Genomic DNA, 23395 nt, shown 5'->3' on the forward strand with positions numbered 1-23395 from the left:
TAGTTAGCACAATTTTAGGCTATTCAGGTTCTTAAGAAGGTTCTTATTTTCTGAAGAAAAAAAAATACAATAAGAGTGTTTAGTGGTTCAACAATAAGAGTGTTTAGTGGTTCAGCTTATTTCTTCTATAAAATCTGCATACTAAATTGGAAATTATGTAAAAATTACCATAAAAAAGAAGTAAAGCGTTGACCGCAATGGCATATATATTGCAGTTGGAATGACAAGGCATCTATGTCTCCAAACAGGATTCTGACTGTTGACGTCTTATTTGCTTGAGTGTACAGAATTTTTTCATAGATTTTAGAAAATAAGAACCTGTTCCAAATTCTAGGCTAAACAAGGGCTTAACTGATAAATTTTAGCCTTACAGGTTCTTAAAATCCTTAGCCCGGTTCCTGAAAGGCCGATTAGCGCTTATCCAGGATTAAATATTTGTTCCACTTTTTGTATTTACCTTCCTATGCATTGCTTAGAGAAACATTTTTTGTTATCATTTCTTTTTTTTTAAGTAAAGACAAAAAAGTATTTTCTAAGCTCGAGTTACATGTTCTTAGACAAGAAAACCTTGTTTAAAATTTGGCCTAATCTTGGGTTAAACTTAACCACCTTTCGAGGAACCAAGGCCAGGTTCTTAGTAGCGGAGTTTTACTGTAAATCATCGTGCATTATAATAATCATTATGAATCATATAAGCCATTGTGAATCATTATAATCGATTATGATGAATTATGATGCAAAATACCAAGTCTGGATCGATCCATACCAGGTCAAAGTGTCTCCTCAGTGCTTCAAATCTTTTTCTGAACCTTGTCCCGCAGTTTATGACTCGAGCCTCTTCCTCTTCACGGCTGAGAGGCAGCTGGGAATGCCTCACGTGAAATGCTCTGTGTTTCAACACTGTTACATGAGAAAAAAAAAAACAGGCACGCAATTGTTGAATAAGTTATTGTTCAGTACCCTTTTTAGACCGCAGATAACCTGCGTAGCTGCTGGCGGGATTGTTATGTGCGGGGTACTTTCTTGTCCGACGCGAGGGACTCCTAAACTTCTTCTGGCTCCGCCACTGAAAAACAACAGCACTTCCCCGCTCATCCCACCAGCGTTGCAGAGAAATGACTGAGTTTTGATCACTCCTTATCTTCTCTTTTTAATTCGTAAATGCCCGAAGGGCATAGACCTACTTCATAACGGCGGCCTATTGATATATTCTCTCATATGTGCGATAATTAGCCTTTCTGACCTCGTTTGAAAGTAAGAATTCTTTTGTATTTTGCACATGCTAAAGAGGTCTGAAAGGCTAATTATCATACCCACAAAAGAATATGTTGATAGGCCGCCATTATGAAAGAGGTCTATTTCACGAGTTATCGCTGTGGGGTTCAGATGTGCAAATGAGTCACTCACTCGACGTAGACGATCTTCGGTTCGCTCCGAAGTCGCCCGATATGAAAACGACATGCTGTTGTAGTTGCCGAAAGGTACTTTAGGCAACTTCAGGTGTGCATTCACTCACGCCACCTCGTGAGAGAACCCTGGGAACGAGGTTGTTTTACGTTTGATTATCTTTAAGAAATCGTACATAAAAAAGCAAGAAAACAAGACTATAGGAATAGAAGGGTGAAAAGTTATTAATCATTTTGGCACTCCTTTCTATTTCCATAGCAGTGTAAGAGTGAAAATCGTATAGCGGTATCATGGATAAAGGATACATCCATTACAAGTGCTACACCACTTGCAAACTATGTATAGAACTTGATCATTTTAAATGACTGTACAATCGCCAGTGGTATTTTCCTCACCTGAGCTTGGCTGTAGAAGAACCACTAACCCTACTGGCCTACCCTCTGTGGATGTAGATGATTGGCCACAAATAACACAATCAAAGATTTCTTGGGCTAATTCACCGCTTGAGCTGCCGACAGTCTCCCCATCTCCGTCTAACTTGTCAAGTACATCTGAAACAAGCAAATTGAGCTGCACAGTTGTAGAGGACAACACCTTAACCTAATTGTAGCAAAAGAAGAAGGAGGAGGAGGAGGAGGAAGAAGAAGAGGAAGAAGAAGAAGAATAATAATAAGAAGAATTAGGAATTTTGGAATACGAGATTTCATTCTTTTTAATTTGTTTCTTTTTAATATTAGCGACGGATAATTCTCTTTTGTAATGACTTAATTTAAAACTCTGGACTTCCTGCAAGAGTTATTGATCGCATCTCAGCCGCAAGGAATGTATTTGGGAAATCACTTACTTCAAATATTTCTGTAAATTATGTACATATTTTTAAAGTTGAATAAAATAATGATAATAATAATGATAATAATAATTATAATTATAATAATGTAATAACAAAATAAAGGGAGAATGATTACAAGTTTTCGGCGCTAAGAGTTCTGGGATCGTTTGGAATATAAGCCAATGCAATGATTGGTTCATGACGGCTGTTAGTCACAACTAACATATGGATCGAGCTGCGAATTGTATTTTTTGTTAAGTCACATGGTAAGACTAGGCTTGATTTAAAATTATCGTTCCTGAAACCTGACACCTCTTCCCTGGTCGTGAATTCTCGGAGTTGAAACAAAAGAACACAGATGGTCACTGTAAATAGTTTCTTTCAGTAAAATGAAATGAAGAACAACTTAAGTCACTTTACTCTGTTACATAAAATAAGGTAGACAAAGAGAACTGGGATGAGTCTGCTTTGAGCCTGAGGTATTTGTTTTATAACCTACTTCCATATCCACTACACCATTGATTACTAGCTGCCAAATCCAGTTATTACTTATATACTTACGCCGTATCCTATTACAATATTTGAAAGATAACCGTTTTCAGTTCAGTGCTTAACTCTAATCACTGCAGATCAGAGACTAACTCTCTTATAGGTTCTCTTTATAACTGGCGCTCTGCACTTTTGTTTTTTTCAGCAATTCTGCAAGGTTAAGTGGGGTTCTACTCCAGTATCGTTACGTTAAAATAATAATGCGTTGTGTAAACTTCGTATGGTGTCCAATCTGGCTTCACCCGATGTTATCTAATGCTAACCATAAAATACCTGGATCGTTGCTCATTGTTTTTTCCATGAAAACTTTCTGTTTGGATGCAAACTCAGCCAGAACTTTTTGTTGGCGTTCTCTGGCAAGTTTTCGCCTGTAAAAGAGAAAGCAATTACTCAACATAAATCAAAGATTTGAAGTTAAAGAGCGAGTGAATTTTAAGACAAAACGGCACTGGAGCGGATTCGTTTTTGCTCATAATATATTGTTTGGCTGCAAACCACTATTTAAGATTTAGAGGCTAAAGTCTGTGTTAAGGCTGTCAATGACCTTGACCCTTTCAGCTCAGGAGAGAAGGGCTTGACTCGCATATGAAACCCCACCGGAACGAAATATGCGCACTTAAATACATTCTTTACCTTCGTGCTCTGGCCTCAGCGTCTTCTGTATCCCCATCAGGTGAACAAGGACTGGCACTAGTCTTTCCAGGCCCTGACTGGAGCTTGTTCAGTGCAGCAGCATTGTCAAGGCTGGAGTTACGGATCACATCTAGCAGGTCTGATAAGTACTGTACCCCATTACCGTATACTGTGCTCCTTTTTTGCAAAGAAAACACAGGCCATCAACAATCTTGGACATGATAAAATGGAACAGCAAACCCCCCACCCCCCCTCCAAATCAAGGATGAAGCCGCGCACAAGCCAAAACGCGCTATTTTCCCATCCTTGATTTGGGGGAGAGGGGGGGGGGGGTACAAATTTTCCATATATTTTATCCAAGATTGAAGGTAAGGGTCGCAACTTTAGTGGTAAAACCCTGTTCTTATCTTGTGTCTGCTGTCAAATTTTTAATACAGTCAACTTTCCTTAACACGGTCAACTTTGGGACCAGCACTATGCACGTGTCCGTCTTGGAGAAAGTCAAGTGAAAGAGTAAAGAAAGGCAGGGACCAACTCTAGGTGTCAATTTTGGCGAGGTGTTTGTCTTATAGAGCTCTCCGTTGAGAGAGAGCTGACTGTATGTTGTCACTAAGTATTGTATTGTAGGAATAAAAAGTCGCTGATGAAACTACTGTGTGTCCTTCTGGAGTGGTTGGTATCAGGATTCATGAACTAAAGTCACTCGGGATCAAGGTACATCATAGGAACCGTTAAATCCCAACTAGACAAGGTTCTATTGGTAACTTAGATGCTCCATAACCCGAGCAAACCTGGATCATAAATCCTACTCCAGAACACCCCACCTAAAGCAACGCACCCTTAGATAACCTCACGTGACTTACGTTCGGTTGCGTGACAAGAAACGGTTTAACATGTGCGAAGATCACATGGTCACATCAGAGAAAATTATATCACTATTCATTCTGTTTTTGATCGGCTCAAATCCCGTGGCTAATTCTTCATAACAAGCTAGTGTTGACCAAATTTGGAAGACGACTGCGATATTCGATAAAATGACAGCAATTGCTAAGGGAATCCACTACACGCTTCCAAATGGTGTCTAACAGAGCGAAATGGAGCAAATATCTACATATTTACATAACGTGTAATCAAGGTGTAAAACACCATTTTGTGACGGCAACCAGGCACTAGTGCTTGGGCATCAAGTGTAAACAGCCCCTATAGTCCATCGAATATCGCTTTCAGAGTTCAAGAACGAATTAGCATAATCATATCAATAGTCGAAAGCATGATTACACAAATTACCAACCTCCCAGGGGATGACGTAGCACTGGTCATAATTGACATCAGCTTCACCAACAGGCTCAAAATACTCTGATTAATTCCTTCTACCGCGTATGCGCTTGAGGCTTCTGACTTATGGGGGGTCCCCAGGGATGAAGAACCCTCAGCGTCTGTTCCACACAAGCTTGTTTCCATAGCAACATCGCCTACAGCCACTTCCAACTCGGGAAGAACTTCTTCTTTGTTGAAGTGCATATCAATTGCCACCTCAAGATTTCCTCTACAGGCTCTCAGCAGGTTGATTGCGATGCCTAGTGAAGAAAATGGAGGTTACCCCGTCCGACCTCACCTCCCACGCCGGCGTTTTTAGGGGAGTGGTATTTCCTTCCTGCGTGGGAGGCTATGTTCAATCCCTAAGAGAGGCCTCGTAGAGGGTTTTCGAGTGGCGTCTCATCTTCCATATTGGTGTGCCAAAACAATGAAACGGCGGCCATGTTAGCCTGTTCCAGGCGTTCAGATTGACAGAAGCGATCAAAAGCAAAGAGGAGCGCGAAAAAATGAAAACGAGGGAGGGGAGGGGGGGGGGAGAGAAGACACTGAGGGAACCCGCACCGCCCTCCCCAGTCCTCCCTCTACTTCACTTCGCACCGCTTCCCACCATCTTCTGAACGCCTGGAACAGGCTACGGCCGTGTTGGTGTCTCAAACCAATCCAGTGGAAGATAAACTCTTCTCTTTTATCCAATAAATTTGCATAGATGCTGGTAACGTGAGTGAAAACGCTCTATAGTAACACTGCTCAATCACACATAAAGGTCGTGAAAAAAAAAAATATCATCAACAAGGGAGAAAAGTCTTGATTGTTGAACAAATAACAATCGCCCATCGATCAATTTCAAACTAAAAAGACCATTCCCAGTTCCAAAAACTCTCACTACCAAAACGAGGCTAAGTGCCAATCCTTTCTTGTTTCTTGGCATAAAAATAACAAATCACTTTCATATTAAACTTGCTGAACCGCAAGCCTAGCGTTCCAACACGTTTTTCCATATTACAGAACTTCCAAATCCCAGAGAATCTTCGTCTTGTGTCAATCTCCCTAAAACTCGCTTTCTAGTAATATTTTTCATGTTCTTTCCATCTAATTGTAAATTGTAAGTGTAATTAGTTTACTCACGGAGCACTCAGGAATTCATGAGAACTCATTGAAACGTGTCCGTACGTTCCAGATCGAATTGGAATTTGGAAGTGTTGGTTTTTAAGGAAAGAGGAAAACCGGAGTACCCGGAGAAAAATCTCTCGGAGCAAAGGAGAGAACCAACAACAAACTCAATCCACATATGGCATCGACGTCAGGATTTGAACCCGGGCCACATTGGTGGAAAGCCAGTGCTCTCTCTGCGCCACTCTGGCTCCCCTCCCATCTCTGTGTTGTTTAAGTTGTATCCCATAAGTTTTGCATTAAGGTCACGTGACTCTGAGCAAGTGAAGGGCCAATTTTTCATAAAAGGAGTATTGAGAAAAGCAAAAAAATAACTGAAATAACAGTATAAACTCACCCTTAGAAGCATTAGTTACACTGATAAACTGATGCACCAGGCCTTGAAAAGCTGCAGTATTTTCTACACTAAAATGGTCACCTTCCACGAAACCCAAGGACTGCTTCTCGAGGGAAACATTGACACTTTTCCGCGCAGATTCTGCAGTTTGTGAGATAGTGCTGGTGGAAGCAGTGCCTGTAAGTGTGAGTGCACAGATAACCGAGGCCATAAATATTTGTAAAAAAAGATGTTTTGGATTTGTGATCCTTTTTCAGTTAAGTGACAGTTTTGTTTAACATTGAAAAGGTTTATAAATCCGAAACATCAAATTTACAAACATTGTGACACTCATAGATATTTGGTTTTTCCATAACAAGTCCATCAGTTGGACCATATTAAAATACAAATTCTCCTTCTTATAGAAGTAGTAAGGAGAATTTGTTTAAATATCTTAAGAATTCTCTTGCTTTCTTACTCTCACTGCTCTCACTTGTATCCATTGGCTCTTCCACGGCCTGTACCACGTGACCGATATTCACAACGAGGCTTGTTGAGTTAAAACCGAGGTCATTAATGGTGTTTGGCCAGCCAGGAGGAACTTTTTGACTCTAAAAGGAAGAAATGTTATTGATGAATATCAAACCCACAATCAACTCATTCTCAGCCGTTCACTTTCGGTACCGGGTCAAATCTAGCTGTACTCCTTCGACTTAACGGAGAGAAAGAGTGATTCAGCCACGTGCTAGGGATGTTAGAACTGAATTAAAATCGCTATAAACATCTATCAGTATAAAGGGCTTCAAAATTTACATTCAACCGCTCTCCAGGAAAGGAGGAACTGGGGGCAACTTTAAGAACCACAGCACTCAATTTGTCAGTATCGCAAGAAAGAAGATTCAATGCATACGACGAAAGTGTGCTTTGATTCAGAAACAAGGGTCAACCAAAAAAAGCTTACTCAACAGGATTGTACCACAGGCACATATTACTTGCGTGGACCGAGAGAAATGCGAGAAATCGGGCGCGCGACAAAAAGAGGTAATTAATCAGCTTATAGTTTAATCAGTTATTAAAGTGATTAAATAAATGATTCTCACTCTGAAGAGCCACTCGTGATATCTATTTAGATACATCAGCAACATGGAGAGTTCCAACGCGAACGGCTGAAAAGAAAAAGTGAAACAAAGACTTTCAACGATCTGAATAATCACTCAGTTATACTCAGACAACTCACACACTCGAGTGTTTAATTTGAACTTTCGCAAGAGCGGGACAACCCGTACACGGGCATTGACTGTCAGGAAAAAATTCCATAAGTGTGTCTATTCACGTGAAAGTTACTGAGCACTGTGAATACTTTCCTCTTCTATGCTTCACGAGGCGATTCTAAGTTCTGAATCTGTGGATGAAATCCAATGGTGTTACCATCCAAATGAAAGCCAATGAGTAGTACTTTCCTGTGGTACTGTTTATTTTGCTGTACAAGGTGGTTCTAACTTTTGAGTCTATGGATAAAATCCTAAAGTGTGATCATTCAAATGAAAGCTACTGAGGGTCTGAACAGTACTTTCCTGTGGTACTGTTTATTTGCTGTACAAGGTGGTTCTAACATTTGAGGGTTGGCAGAGTCCCGAAGGGGAACCCGTTCATTTAAAAGCCACTGAGCAGTCCTTTCTAGTGGGACTGATTATTAATCTGTATCAGGTTGTCCTGATGTGGATGAATTAATTCTGAAGTGCAGTGCTATAATCCACGTGAAATTAATTGAGCAGTACAAAATGCCTGTGGTGCTGTTTCACATGCTGAGCGATATACAGCTGTAGAACCACACTTTTTTGGTGCAGTACTTCTAAGAGTTCCGATAAACACACCTGGTTTTGATCAGTAGCAAATGCCAGGTTCTTGGGCGGTACATTGAGTCTTTCAGAGATACTATAAATTGCAAACAAAAAATAACGCAATCAAGGCTATGTTATTCGTGACGTTTTTAATGACGAATTTGCTAATATGAAGATATATAAGAAGGAAAGGGCAACTTTCCATACAGGGATACCTCCTGACATGCCACGTTTTCTCAAGCATTTGCACACCTTGCTTAAACCCTTTAAGCCCTTAGAGTGATCAGCATCAAATTTCTCCTTGTAATATCAATGCTTTGTAAAACAGAGTGGTCATGAGAATTACGGACATGATCACACATTGATATTTTATCAACTTCTCCCCACTACTTCCGTAGGAAATGAAAAAGGGCAACAAATGAGAATTTAAATTTTGATCCTAGGGTTTAAAGGGTGAAAGCAGTTTAAATACGAAATTAATTTGACAATTGCTTCAGTGTTGCATTGCTACGGGATGTGACGAGGTGAAGAAGAACGGGGTCAGGGGCAAAACAGAAACTAATTGCGGCTCACGCGGCTTGCACGCTATTACACACTTTTTACCGCGCTTTGCACCCACAGCGTATATTCACTTCAACTCTGATTGGTTCATTAGCACATTTGTATGCAATGTTACCAGCCCGAGGCTGCCTGGTACTCACGCGCCTACATGCTTTAATAACGAAACATGGGAAGGTCACTGGTCAACGCAAACGGTCATTGGAAGGATAAACCACACAAGCTTCGCGGGCTTCGAAAACCTTACTCTCGGTCCTCTGAAATCTTCTACAATACTCCTGGGCACTGGCCAGAGTAACAACTTTTTGTTTTTGGTTGTTCGACAAAATATCTCTAAAAAAAAATTCGATTTCTGCGAGAATCGAGTCGAGCAGAAATGGATCAAAAGATTGACCCACCTAATTTGTCCCACAGAGTCATTTTGTAGCAGCTAAGTTCGAGCAGAGCATCAACCCGTAATGCGGAGAAAACAAACAAAAAGAGAGAATAAAAGAGAAGAGAAGTCTTACCTGACAAGATGTCGAGAGAGTTTTGTGATAAGCTCTCGCCTGTGAATAGGCTGTTGTTCTACAAGAAACTGAATGTGTTGTAGTTGGGCGATTTTCTCTCGAGTGCTGCTTTGGTTTTCTAAGTATAAAAAAATACATAGGAAGTGAAGTGCTTGTTCGTCCACAATACTACCAATAATGTTGTGTTTTGTAGCTTCACGGGGTACAGAACTATTAAACCCATGGGGTTGGGCACAAACGGGACTCTTAGGTCCCACACCAGGTACCCTCCCCTCCCTCCCCATTCACACAACAAATGGAAGATAAACACTAGGAGTGGTTTCTCTTCTAGTTGTCCTCTTTCATCCATATCTAATATCCGAGAACAGTGTCAGTACAATGGAAAGCTACTTGTTCTTACGCTTTTGACTAAACATCAATAAAACCGGCACAGCAGCAGAAGTTGGACTACTTACGGAGAGCACTGGTCAGCACACCACTCATAAACTGAAGAAAGGGCTCAAAAAGAGTTGGTTTCATGAGGCGGTGATTGTGTAGAACATCCGCCATAACAGCTGACACCTCATGAGGAGAGTGTCTACCAGGGTGCAGAGGTGTATATGGATCTGTAAGGTCACAAAGAGAAATTATTAACATGCAAATTCTTCAGACTGATCTTCATACATTTCCTTAAAAAATTAGTTGAGAGAATTTGGTAAAAGATCACGTTTTCTCTTAACAACGTATCAATATTGTTATGAGAAAATTAATGTTGGTCAATATTGAGACTTGATCATCCGACATCATAACACTACAACATCAAACAGATGACTCCAACGATTGGGAAACGGTTTGTTTCTGAAATTTTCCTCTCTATAACCAGCTTCCTTTTCAATTATTTACAGAGAGATTTTTAAAGACTTTTCATATCTAAAATTCAATCAGCTATGATCATAAGATATTCATGCTGCAGCAAAACGAGCAGATTTCTAAAAAAACACCTTGCATCTAATGTCCCTCTTTTCCTACCAAGCGCCTTTTTTACGGTTTGTTTTCATTTTTTTTTTTTTTTTGACCAGAATTTATTATTATTAAATCATTAGTTTAAGAATCGGTGTGATGAGATGTAATTCTCTTTACCTTGTTGTAACCTATACAACAGTTCTCGATTTAAAAAGTGATGGGTACCAATTTGGTGGAGATCTTCTACATCTTTTCCTGTCAAAAAAAACACAAGGCATAAACTGAGAAAGGCACAGATAGCTTGTATTTTACTTCTTTATAATCCTCACTTTAACGATACCTAACAAAACCGAACATTCATATTGTGAAAACATGCCAGAGGACAACATAATTATATATACGATAATGCATGAGCTCTGGGGCCTTCTAAAAAATAATGACTGAGCCAAAGCATAAGGTCATTATTTTCAAGAAGGCCAAGGAGCGAGGGCATTATCTGTTTTAATGCACCTTTCCACTGTTTTAGAACCAGCAGGTCATTACTGTGGCCACTTAAATGGAACAGTAGGTTATTATTCGTAATAAAGACCTCCTATTCCACATCAGTGACATGCCCCTCCATTTACTGAAAATAATAACCTGTTTAAAACAATGGAAAGGTGAATTAAAGTGTAAAATAATAATCAATAGTAATAATTAATGGCAATAATAATAAACTAATGACAACAACAACAACATCAACTGTTCACATCTTGAGGCAAAATGAATGGACCTCTAATTTTTCGGTCTTTGCCCCAAATCCTATGATGTATTAAAAAAAAAAAACAAGAGAATAATATTTCTTGAGCCGTGCTTTCACAAAAGTACTGCCTGTTTTGCACACATACATACACACACGTTATTTCAACTCAAATTATTAGAGTAGCCCTTTTAAGCTAATATCTTGAGCGAAAAATGTATGAATGAACGAATAATAAATAAATAAAATTTCTAAATCTTTTTTTAAAATTAATTTTATACAATTTGTACATAAAGACTCTACAATACTACAAACTACAAGTTGCAATATTTACAATATAAAATTTCAAATTTTTCTCGAATTTTGGTTACTTTTAGTCTCACTCTATAAGAAAGGTTTTAGAAAGCTTAGAATGTTTACAGCAACATAATGCTTGAATGAGGATTCTCAAGAACACTTAAAAAGCTAACAAACCATGAATGTTGAGGAAGTCAATGCAGCGATCCACAATAATACAGCCAATTTCCTTTGAGTCCTGACTGCCAGCTGCATAAGGCAAAGAACCCTGACAAAATGAAGACACAATGATGAAAATGTGATGGAGAATTTCTGAACACACACTATACTGAAAATTGAGACAACTGCATTTTGGGTGCCATCCATATGGATATGTAAAGAAAACATACCCTGTTCGGTTTCCCACACATAATAATTTGAAAAAGTGAACTTAAGGGAACGCACTGGCATCAAGGCTGAAAATGAAAAAAATTTAAAAATGACTGGGGCCAACTGCGAACTAACTTACATCCAGTCAAAACTCCTTTTTAAATGCAAGATGATAGTTGTAACGTCTGACCTTACCTCTTATGTAATGGCCTCTGGTCATCTAATCTGTTTGTATCCATTCCGTTTGGAACAGGGAAACCATGAAAAATATTAGGCTCAATTACCACCCACTGTTCAGAAAATGAGCTGGCGCTCTTCCCCAAAAAGACTCTTCTGAGGGAGGAACAAGCCCAAACCCGAGAGAGCAGCTGATTGGAGCCTGGTAAAATATCAGTGTGTATTTTTTTCTGCCAAACTTAATATATCAAGTCACTTCCAATGAAACAATTTAACTCAACTTACAAGATGGGAGATTTTAAGTGCATCCAGTATAGCTAGCTTTGTCAGATAAATTGAAGAGTACAAGACTGCATCTGGTAAAGAGCTACTGTCTTCCACAGCCTGAAGAAAATAACATGAGAAAGTAAATTCAAGAGAGTCATTATGATTTTTAGAGTCCTAACTTCAAAGGCCAAGGAAAGAATTCCCAAAAAATATCAAATTTCTCTTTGCAAAATCCAAAGAAATAAAGGGTTCTATGCAATTCTGCCAAAGAAGTTTCATTTCAATGGTAGCATCATAGGATTCCATCATTCCAGACTTAAAAGGTAGAACTACACACAAAATCGATAGTACCATGTGAAAGTACTGCTGAAGAGGTTTCATTTGAATGGTCAAACCATGGGATTCCATCCACAGACTCAAAAGTGAGAACTACACACTGAATCAATAGTACAATGTGAAAGTACTGCAAAAGATGTTTCATTTGAATGGTAACATCATAGGATTCCATCTACAGATTTAAAAGTTTGTGTGGCAAAATATCTCACCAAAATGCGGTCAAAAAGTGAAAGGGGTAAAGTTAACCCGAGGACCATGAAAGCCTTGAAACCAAGGATTGAATGTTAAGGTCCTTCCAAGGGCCCCTGTTGCTTGTCTTATACATGAAAATGCTCATGAGAGTCTCTGGGCTTAAAACACCTTGGATCCTTGACTTCGCAATTTACTGGTTGTAAACAATAATCCCAAAGAGATAAGGAAGCCAACCAACACTAAACCTATTTGAAATCTGACCTAATAATGACTACAGTTCTTCCTTTATTACAATTACATTAAACTATAGGTCAGCCAATGCCAGAGAGCAAACTTTTTGAAAAAAATACAGTGATGTGAGCTAAACCTCATAATCTTTGGAGAAATTTCATAGCATCGAATAACCATGATAAATTAGCTGTTACCTTGTGAAATATGAAAAACAATATTCCATGTAGCTTCTTTGAATGGAGAAACTGTGTTAATCGACTGAACTTTGCACAGAGTTGTTTCAGCGGCAAAAATGGAGGCCAGAGTGGGCCATTTGCAGGCGATCCATTCTTACAAGCACTGCAAAAATATTGAAAACAAAATGGTGTACACGCAACTTTCATTATCTGGAAGTTACGTAACTAAACCCTCAAAAGTTAGCCTGCAAGCGAGCTCTCAGTGGCGGATCCAGACCGTCAGATAAGAGGGGGTGGGGGGGGGGGGGGGTGTGGGTGCTGGTCATCCAGTCTCTGAGATAACGGGGGCCTGGTCTCAAAAACTAAATTTTTGGTCCTTTGGACCTCAGTTTGGTCGAAAATTAATCACATAATTGACAAGCTCCCAACATCAGTGGCTTCATAGCTCAGTTGGTTAGAGCATCACAATGGTATCGCGAGGCTATGGGTTGAATTCCCATTGAAGCCTTGAATTCTTTCAGGCTTCTTAAACAATCACATAAATTGCCTTCACAACTGCAAAGATCATTCTTTACTTGATTCCAATCTTTGTACAGTGGTAAATTGAATTTTTAAACACGCAGTTAATAAAACCAAATTTTTGTGTCAAGCCGAAGATCCTGTTATGGGAAAGAGATTTATGATAACCTAAAATAATTGATAAACAGGTAGTTAACAGTCAACAGTCTCACACATCAGTTAACAAAAAGATTGAGATGTAACTATTTACTCACCTTGCTTTGTAACGCTCCATGGATGATTGTACATCTTGGCGTTGGACAGCTCTTAATAGCACATGAATGAAATCAAAATCATTCTTCCAAACGGAATCTAAATGGAAAATACAGCAAACTTGTTTTATAACATGTTTTGACCACTTCTTTTTTAACAACAAATAATATTCTTGTCATACTGCTTGCAAGCATCAGCTGTAACTGTATGATTCTTGTTATTTTTTGATATTTCTAGTTAAAGGAGAGAATCTATTTCAGACAAGCCCTGTTTTATGAGTCAGACATTGCTCTGAAAGAAAAAAAAAGGGCTGTCAAGGATTTTAAAAAAGATTTTACTGGGAAGAAACAGCCCCTTAGTACAAAGAAGTCTACCTTTGGGAATGTAAATGCCCTGCTGCATTGATCCACTCTCAAAACTTGGACCTCTGTAATCTGCCAGCTTGAATTAAGAATCAAAATCACAAAATTGTTATTTCAATCTACAAGAAAATATCAAAGCAAATCAGTCCCTTAGCGGGCATGGATGCCAAGTCTAAATGTGGCTATTAAACTGGCTGGCAAGGTGCATAATGAATGGCCAGAAAATCTGCACAAGCTGAAACTGGTACGGGTATAATTACCAAGAGGGCTGTTATTTTCTGGCTCATTAGTTTGTTGTGACTGTGGTTAAATTTCCCAGGAATTTAAATTTAAATTTTATTTCTTGGGTTTTTACTTAAGTTCTTGTGTAGTTTGTTGTATGTAAAATCGGCTCTCAGGTTAAACTAGTATTCAATGTACAATCAGTTAAAAAGGTCAGAACCCTAGCAAAAAGGTAATGCTAAACGTTTGAAAACTAGTTTGCACCTCAGAACATATTTTACCTCCTACACTGTACATATGCTTTATACATAAGTTTTGTGATCACCTCCACCCCCAATCCCCTCCCCTTCCCTCCCATCCCAGTATGTATGCTTCACACTGTCTCTTTGTGTACCCCAACCCTCTCAATATCCAGGTACTGTACACAGAAATCTTACCTCACTAAGTGTGAGCACAATTGTACCCCACAAGTGTGACCCCATCTTACCTCACAAAGTGTACCCCAACCCTCTCCACAGGAAAAAATAACGGATTCCCATTTTTGGATATTTTAGGGTATTTAAAGAATACCCAAAAAATCCCAAATTTGGAAGAGTGAGACAAGTCCCAATCAGGGAACTTGGTTAGGAATTCCCTGGTTGGGACTTGTCTCACTTTGCCAAATTTGGGATTTTTATGGGTATTCTTTAAATACCCAAAAATATCCAAAAATGGGAATCCGTTATTTTTTCCTGTGCTCAACATCCAGGTACTGTAAAAAAAAAACCTTACCTCACTAAGTGTGCTTTCAAAATCCTGCGTGTTGTGGGATTGTCCGGGTTTATCAGGAATGTGCACAATGTTAAAGAAAATTATCTCTACTCACTGGATAATGCAATATTATTGGTTTCCCTAATACTTATCCACTGCATGGTGATTTATCTGGTGGATAGCCCTATTTAAAGTTTGAACAACCCCGGCTGGGTGGATAGTGACATCACGGAAATTCAAAGCAAAAAGGATATGAGATCGAGCAGCTGACTGTGTGTTTTGTCTCCCATACAAAGCTGAGCTACCATCTCTTGTCGTAAGATTTCTTTTTCAGTAAGACCTGGAAAAAATCAAGATAGTAAAATGTTATGTCTTTTAGGAGATAAATTATATAAATCATTAAAGTCATGCACTGTAGAATTTTTTCCACTCTGTTAATGTTATTATTACTAGCTAATGTGAATAAAGCCACATCTCATTGCTCCTAGCTGTTGGGGACATTTTGCGAGAGAGAGACGTCTTCACTTTAACCTGAAAAATTCCATGTCCAGTATAAGGAAGGTCACATGACTGCAAGCTACAAAAGATCTACTTTGTATAGGTGTATTGACTAGGCAAGCAAGGGAACCCATTACTTGGAACCTGCTCTGTAGGCAACAGAGCGAACTCTGTGTAAAAAACCTAAAACTGATTTGTAGACTTTGAAATGTGGAAAAAATAGTAAAAGGCAGTAGTGTTACCTAAATGCAGTCTTGTGCTGAGAAGAGTGATGAGTAGAGTTAGCATTCCTTCCACCATGGATACTTCTGTGTCAACATCAAAACAAGGAGGACTGGACACCACTGGCACGCCAAACTTAAACCAGTGTGTTAGACTGAAACTAAAGATAAAAAAAAATAATAATGACTCCCTAACAAAAGAAATTGAAATTTTATGGCCAGTGACAATGTTAGCACTGTTTTAAAAAGAATACAGTGAATTCATAATCATCATCATTCATCATCCTCATTCCACGTCTCCTTGCCTGTATTCAGAAAGGCAAAGAGTACAGTAGATTAAACAAACCTCTCAATCAGGATATCAATAAAGACATCAGGATCCAAAAACATGGCACAGATCTGAAACAGATCAGAAGTGATTCTTTTATAAAAAAAAAAATCTTAAGTTTCTAAGGTATTTATCTTTGACCTTGCTCTTGAGATGCAATACATGTATATGTAGAAATTCAAAGGCAAAAAAGCAAAATTCCTGGACAACACAAATCAAGAAAAGAAATTTTCAAAACACTTCACCTGCAACAGGAAAATATCCAAATCCTGTATTGAATTGCAGAAGTGGCACTCAACATATAATCGAACTTGACTTCTGATTTGAGATCCATTACGTACCCATCTGCCAGCACGGATTTCACAAATTGCAGCCTGTGAATCATACATTTAGTTGATGTCAATATGATATAATGGTCTTGTTGAAAGAAATAAAATTAATTCAAGGGAAATAAGTTCTTCAGGTCTGTGGCACCCTCCTATGGTATCACAAGTCACTCTACCCAATTTATACAACAAAAGTGCTGTATTTCTCTTACACTGATTCTACGATTACATGTACAGAGCTGTAAAGTAAGTTGGCACCCTCTTGCAAGACGAGTCTTGACTTTTGAGACTCTTGTCTCATGACAGGGTTAAAAAACTTTAAGTATCATATGTCACAATTTTGAATGGCCCATGTTCACAACTAAATACTTCCGCGCACAACTTAGAAGCAGATCAACAATGTCATTTCTTAAAATAATGCTTTAGCTTTAAAACTTTGATCAAAGAATCCACTTAAAGAGAATTTCTATATTTTTACCTGAATGTGCAAAAGATCTTCACAAATGCTTCGCAACAAATGATGTGAAGGAATCACTTGCTCCAAGGGAACATCAAAGTGTGATACAGCCTTGTATTAAAGAGAAAAAATATTGCACTTTATGTGTTTAATCCATTCAGCAGGATAGTACTAATGAAGGACACTATTTCTAGGTCTCCTATTTTATTTCTACTTCTGGAGACATAACCACCATTTTATGTGGTCACTCAAGCCACGCCAAGGTCTATCCATTTGCAGGAAGAAGGCAGTACCTTTAAGACCCTGAGTATTGGTCAGAACACAGGGACTGAACCTGTTACCTCCTGTTTAGCAGTGAAGCCCTCTATCAACTGAACTAGTCTCGCCGCACATTGCATGATGAATTCACATTTTATTTAAAAATATTAAATACACAAAACAAATTAAACAGCTACATGTACACTGTATGAAGTAATACTAATTATTAAAAAAAATACATGTACCGTAAAATGCTTACTAGGCTTATAAATGCAGCAAGATGACGATGAAGAGGAAGATGAAATGTCACTTCTCCTCGCTGAGGCTACAACAACAATAAGATCAACTTGAATATTTCAACTTGTCTACAAACTCAGCATTTAATGTAACCATTCCAAATTGATTATGCACACACTAACCTTGCTGTCAACCTTCTTGTACCATCTTTCAAGAGCATCTATACTTCCACTAATCATGTTCTGGACACATTGGATATTTTTCTGAAACAGGTACAAAAAGTAACTTTTTAAAACCTGATCAACAGTGTACCAGTCCTCAAGGAAGTAGATTCATTACTCCATTCTGTTTGAGGGAGTTATAAAGATCTGTAATGACAAGTAATCTCTGATATTTTTCTAACTTTTAAGTATCAGTGTTGCAAATAATTTTTTTCTCTTGAAAGGACATATCATGTCCCACTCAGACACCATCTTGGTCGGACAAAAGAAAATTTTGGTTGGTCATCACCAAAACAAAGGTTGCCAGGCACTGTACATGTACATGCCATCAATTAGCAGGCAGGAAATTGAACAGCTGGGAATTTCTTTTGTTTCTTCCTCTCTCTTGTTGCCTGTGAAAGTAGCTAGGAAGTCATACCCATAGTCATGCAGCGAGGGAAAATCTCCGTCCACCAGCCCTTAAAGAGATCCCTAACATTCATATGGCACAATTTGTTTTTGAGCATTTTAGAAAATGATGTTTGGATTTTTTTGTCAAATTTCACTTGAACCAAATGTTGGGAGTGGTAGGGTTAACTTGAGTATAACTGTAATGATGATTAGGAACATACCAGAGTTATGCAAGCATTAACAAAGCTCCAAAGAGGAGATGATGCAGCTTCCAGCTCCACTGCAAATGCTGTATAGTATGTGTTTGGCTCAAACTCAATATGTCGCAGTAGCTTACGGCTGTTTAAGTTCATTCCTGTGTAGAACAATAGATAATAATCATTATGAAACAGAAACTGCATGTATGATACCTGTAATGCAAATTATGATTCTAAATGTACAAAATTTAAAAAACCTTTCTATGTGGAAAAAGATAACAAAATATAGAGTTTGTATGGGAGTTGACAAAAACAAGGGTTTGTAAAGGTGAGAGATGTTGGCTTATGAGAGGGTCCAATAGGAAAGCTCCCACTATGTAATAATACCACTACGTGCCGAAACATTAACAGAGTACTAGTAACCTCTCTAGAAACAACCTAACCTGTCAAGTGTCCAATGAATTTAAGCCATTGCTTGATGAGATCTCTGTTCTGCATAAACATCTCTGCTATTGTCTTGTGTGACAGGACATTGATGAAATCACTTACAATTGGCCAGTAACAATGATTCTTAAGTGTGGGACCTTCACAATCCACTACATCATGGTTGGAAACCATGTCTGTAAAAAAGAAGGGAATCAGTATCAGCAGACTTGGATATGAGTGCAAGATTGAGGGCAATGGTAAGTATTATTTTTTAATAAAAACAACACGGAAGTTTTTGTGCCTCTGATGGTAACTTTTTAGGACACTCTTATCCCTTATGTCTCTATCTGCTAGTCAGAAACAGGAAAAACTGAAATTCTTTCCTGTAAGGACTTTGGCATTTTAACGCCACGCTAAAACCTGATCTTGCACTCATAATCATATCTAGACTGTCATACCAGTCCAGCTTTGTTCATAGTCTAGTTATGAGGACAGTCACGTCTTTATCAACAGGAACTCTTACATGACTACACCTTTCAAATTCAGGTCTAAATAATTTCACCTTAGTTTGATACTCAATTTCCTTTGTCTCCAAGCTCTTTTCATAGAACACTTAGTCAGTCTAGGTGGTGTTTTTTTAGAAAGAGTTGACTATACAAAAGCAGTGTATTCGGTAGGCATACATGTAACATTCATATGGCTTTAGTCAGTCCCAAACTTTTCTCTACAAAACTGATAAAAACGTTTCTCTTACCTCCACGCCTAAATGGCTGCAGCAAAGGTCTTGCCATGTCATGTAAAACTTTGACCATGATTTGCAGTAAATTCTGCTCCTGTACTACTTTCTCTGCAAGGATTTTGTTACTGAATAACTGAACACTGACATGAACCACACGGTTTGACAACTGCTCCACAGCACGCTGGTCACCATTTTGTACCAGAGCCTTGGCTATCTTCTGATAATTCTGACAAAATACTCGTGTAAATGCTTCCTGTTGAAAATAATAATAATAGTAAGAAGAAGAAGAAGAAGAAGTAATAATAATAACAATAATAATAATAAACATCATTTATATAGTGCAAACATCTATATGAGTAAAAAATTCATGCATTGACATGTAAATGTAGCTGATTAAGTCTCACAACTTGTGACCACAACAATATTTATGAAATGTTGCCAATAACCACACATTTGCAACTAAAAATCTTAGAAAATACAAACCCAAATACACATGATAAAATTATCGTTAAGACAGATAACACATGACTATAAAGATGAATTATCACCAGATATTATTTACTTGGGGTTCAGATGGATTATAATCTGATTCAATCTAAAATTAGCTTTCAGTTCAATTGTCCATCAGACCTTGAAGGCATGCTGACAAAGGAATAATATGTTCACAGATTTTAATCAAGACAAAAAAAGAAGAGACTGTAAGGATCAGGGTTCCTTTATTTTGCATGGCTTCTTGGAAGGACTTGGAAAACATTTTGCAACTTCTCCTCCACAGGCCCATACTTTGAGACATCAGTGGAATGTTAAAACAATAAATACGTGTATCACCCGAGTGAATTGTTTTATTTATTTTGTCTTCAACTCTATACCTTCATCTAGGTGAAGCAACCATCTTTTAGTATAGATTTTGTCCAAAACACTGCAAATGATATGTACCAGTTCTAAAATAAACTGATCAGATCAAATTGGTTTATTCATTAACTACCTAGTGGCACATACCTTGTAGTCTGCATTTGGCAACAGATGAAGAAGAAATGTGACTATTTTCTCTGGAAATTCAAATTGTGTCACAAAGTCCATCAAAAAATCCAAAAATGTTACATTAGCAAAGTCATCCATACTGTCGGCAGACATGATACTTGAGCAAGAATTTGAACTATCCATTCTACCAATCGATGAAAGTGAAGGGCTACGAAATGACGAGGTACAAGAAGCAGTATAAGAAGTTCTCCTTTCCTTTAAAGTTCTTTCTACATCCATGATTTTCATCATCAATGACTCAGCTGCTATAGTTTTCATGGTGTTAGTGTCACATAACTGAACAAGAAAATTCACCAGGACCTTAGCATCATTCATATCATCTGATAATGGATCTGAGAAGTAAAATACAGAGATCAGTATACTATGTACATGTTCACTGTAGGTTTAACTTTTAAAGCCCTTGAGTAAATATAAATGGATAAATAAAACCTAATTTGAATTAAGGCCAACCCAAACTATTTCAACCACCTGAGTTGATTCAAACGCCAATCTCAATTCCAGCTGAACTAAATTCAAAATAAGAAAAATGCTCAGTTTGGTCAAACTACTTGCAGAATACTTTATTATGTTTTAGGTTTAGTACATGAAAAGTTCGGTATCTGAATCAAATCCATTCCAAAGCTTTTCCACAGTCGAAATTCCAGGCCCGGCTAGGCGTGAAGAATGGCTGAGCCGTTCCAAATTGAAATAGGCCTCGTTCCTAATTGATTCAGACGTCGAGCTTTTCATGTTCTTAATTCAATGTATTAGGTTTGGCTCAAGAAAAGATCGGCATCTGAACCGGGCCTTACTTGCCATCAGATGAATGACTTATGTACATGTACCTATTGCGTATGGTTCCAGTTCTTTTAGCTGTTGATGAAGCCTTACACAGAGCCTTGGAACAACAATTTGAGCCATGGCTAACAGTTCAGGAGGTGGATATTTCAAGACCGTGGTATCCTTTTTTCCATGCCGATGACAAAACCTGTAATGAAAAGATTTGTCGATACATTTTAGCCCCTTTATCTGAGCTCCTGCATAGAGCATGTTACAAGGATATGTCAGGGAACACACGACCATGCATCACAGATCTAGTCAATAGTAAACCAACTGAAGGAGTTCATAGAGACAAAAAGGCTAGAACCTTCTTCTTAATAACCCCTTTGAAAGCTAAAGGAGAATTTAACAAAATATCAAGAGTCGCTTACACTGTAGAGCTTTATTCAATGCACCCATTCAATTGTTATGGTAGTTTCATGGTGTTGCAGATGGTACAATCTCCGATGAAATTCATCATTCATTCATTCATTTATTTGTTTCGCGTACCAAATGGAGGAAGGATAATCACAAGTCACTTACATGCAGAATCTCCAGATGCAAATAGAGTTTTAGAGTGATTACATGTATGTCAAGGATGTGCTCTAGCAGTTCCCAGGTGGCCCATAGCAGCTAACGTTTGTTCAAAGCCTTGTAAGTGTAAATTTGTTTCAAATTCAATTTTAACCTTCTCATTCCCAGAAGTTGCCAAAGTCAAAATTACACAAAAACTGAAAATAGTAACTGTAAAATGCTGATTATCATATATTATTTAAATAAAAAATAAATGGTCAAAGATGCTAGACCCTTCCTTTCTTTTAACATTTGATAAAGAGGAGTATATTTAAGCACATATCCATCAACACTGCTGGATAGAGGGCTTTAAAATAAGGTAACCTACCAAGTTTAAAGGCTGAAACATCCAAAGAGAGCAATATATTACCCCACAAAACTGCAACATTATTTTTACAGATGTTTGTATGGTAGGGGGCACAAACTTGCCTCCCACTGCAACTCTGGGGAGCTATTTTTCTTAGTTTTCAACAAATCACTTTCTAGGCAAATTTGCTGATTTAAGGCTTCCTTTCCAGCCATGTTGACTGAGTTTTGCTATCTGGTCCCAGAAAAAAGTTGAGGAAACCATGCAAGGGTCTATTTTGCCCCATGTAAGGGATTCCGAAATCCGGGAAAATTTTGCTTGAGGAATCCAGAACCCTGGGCTTTGGAATCCAGAATACAGCTCAAGGAATCTGAAATCCTACTAAGGAATGGAATCCAGAATCTAAGTTCCACTGACAAAGACTGCAATCAAGTAACTGGAATCCACAATCCATGGCGTGGAATCCAGAATCCAAGACTGTCTTGGATTCCCTTAGATGGGGCGATCTATTTCATCCACATACTCAAGAGTTAAAAGACTCCATCATTAAATCTGGGAGTGGAAGGTTTATACATGGAGTTCATTGCATAATATAAACAAAAGCAATCAAAATCAGCTTATAAAATGATTACATTTAACAGTAAAACATTGCTCTAAAAATTACGATACATTAAAAGCTCTGGGTTCATAACATACTACAAATGGTATGGAATGCAACAAACTTAGCCCAGAACTTTCAATTTCTAAAGCAAAATGGTAAAGGTGATGATGTGATACAAATGAAAGCTATCAACAACGCAACAGAATTATGTAATTGCCTTATCTTCACACTTATCTGGAATTTTAAATACGCAATATATAGTCTGATTATAAACAAAAACATTAAAGGCAAAAAATGCCCTTGTGAAATAACAAATAAACTAATCATTGTTACTTCCTCACCCCTCTCTTTTCATAACATCCTCATCTCCGCAGTCACAAGCTCCTCCAGCCTGACTTTTGAACATATTAAAATCATGTCCTTCGTGATTTCCAGCGTGAAAACAATCCGCACATAATGACATACAAGGAGAAATGCCACAATCTCTACAGCGATACGCCACAAAATTCTTATTCCATACCAGACCACAAATAGTTGGTGTGTCGTAAGAACGCAACACATTTCTAAATTCCTCTGGAGGCCTTCCTCCAGCAATTAACCACAGACACCATTCTTGTCTTTCCGCGTCAAAAGGATGTTGAAGACTAAGTACACCGTCTAAAAAAGCTCGTATTTCCCTCTTTCCTTTCTCCGTGTGACAGTGAGCTCTGAAATTAGCAGCTGTGCTTTGCTTGGCTCTTAAAGAACCACCATCCGCCATGTTTTACTTTTGTCATCATTCGTTGTCTGGTACTCAGTGCTCATGCGTGAAATGCAT

At 38.2% G+C, this 23395-nt stretch overlaps 1 protein-coding gene across 1 annotated transcript in view; it reads right to left on the bottom strand.

The window, feature by feature from the left end:
* The window catches only part of LOC140930036 (E3 ubiquitin-protein ligase ubr3-like), a 34910-nt gene extending 11559 nt beyond the window's left edge, over nucleotides 1–23351 (bottom strand). Inside the window, exons 1-31 of the mRNA XM_073379694.1 lie at nucleotides 22920–23351; nucleotides 21124–21266; nucleotides 20258–20631; nucleotides 19274–19511; nucleotides 18537–18713; nucleotides 18118–18251; nucleotides 17468–17548; nucleotides 17308–17373; nucleotides 16812–16901; nucleotides 16253–16381; nucleotides 16026–16078; nucleotides 15701–15840; nucleotides 15215–15300; nucleotides 14982–15041; nucleotides 14001–14067; nucleotides 13629–13725; nucleotides 12874–13018; nucleotides 11935–12037; nucleotides 11285–11356; nucleotides 10249–10326; nucleotides 9585–9734; nucleotides 9130–9247; nucleotides 8096–8156; nucleotides 7322–7387; nucleotides 6700–6832; nucleotides 6155–6419; nucleotides 4710–5003; nucleotides 3419–3595; nucleotides 3059–3153; nucleotides 1803–1958; nucleotides 767–900 (exon numbers count right to left, since the gene is read on the bottom strand). Of these exons, the coding sequence (XP_073235795.1) occupies nucleotides 767–900; nucleotides 1803–1958; nucleotides 3059–3153; nucleotides 3419–3595; nucleotides 4710–5003; nucleotides 6155–6419; nucleotides 6700–6832; nucleotides 7322–7387; nucleotides 8096–8156; nucleotides 9130–9247; nucleotides 9585–9734; nucleotides 10249–10326; nucleotides 11285–11356; nucleotides 11935–12037; nucleotides 12874–13018; nucleotides 13629–13725; nucleotides 14001–14067; nucleotides 14982–15041; nucleotides 15215–15300; nucleotides 15701–15840; nucleotides 16026–16078; nucleotides 16253–16381; nucleotides 16812–16901; nucleotides 17308–17373; nucleotides 17468–17548; nucleotides 18118–18251; nucleotides 18537–18713; nucleotides 19274–19511; nucleotides 20258–20631; nucleotides 21124–21266; nucleotides 22920–23338 (4401 nt within the window). The 5' untranslated portion in view covers nucleotides 23339–23351. The remainder of the gene's footprint in view (nucleotides 1–766; nucleotides 901–1802; nucleotides 1959–3058; nucleotides 3154–3418; nucleotides 3596–4709; nucleotides 5004–6154; nucleotides 6420–6699; nucleotides 6833–7321; nucleotides 7388–8095; nucleotides 8157–9129; nucleotides 9248–9584; nucleotides 9735–10248; nucleotides 10327–11284; nucleotides 11357–11934; nucleotides 12038–12873; nucleotides 13019–13628; nucleotides 13726–14000; nucleotides 14068–14981; nucleotides 15042–15214; nucleotides 15301–15700; nucleotides 15841–16025; nucleotides 16079–16252; nucleotides 16382–16811; nucleotides 16902–17307; nucleotides 17374–17467; nucleotides 17549–18117; nucleotides 18252–18536; nucleotides 18714–19273; nucleotides 19512–20257; nucleotides 20632–21123; nucleotides 21267–22919) is intronic.
* Nucleotides 23352–23395: the final 44 nt, after the last annotated feature.

The sequence above is a fragment of the Porites lutea genome, chromosome 3 (genome assembly GCF_958299795.1).
Source record: "Porites lutea chromosome 3, jaPorLute2.1, whole genome shotgun sequence".
In the NCBI taxonomy this organism is placed as follows: Eukaryota; Metazoa; Cnidaria; class Anthozoa; order Scleractinia; family Poritidae; genus Porites; species Porites lutea.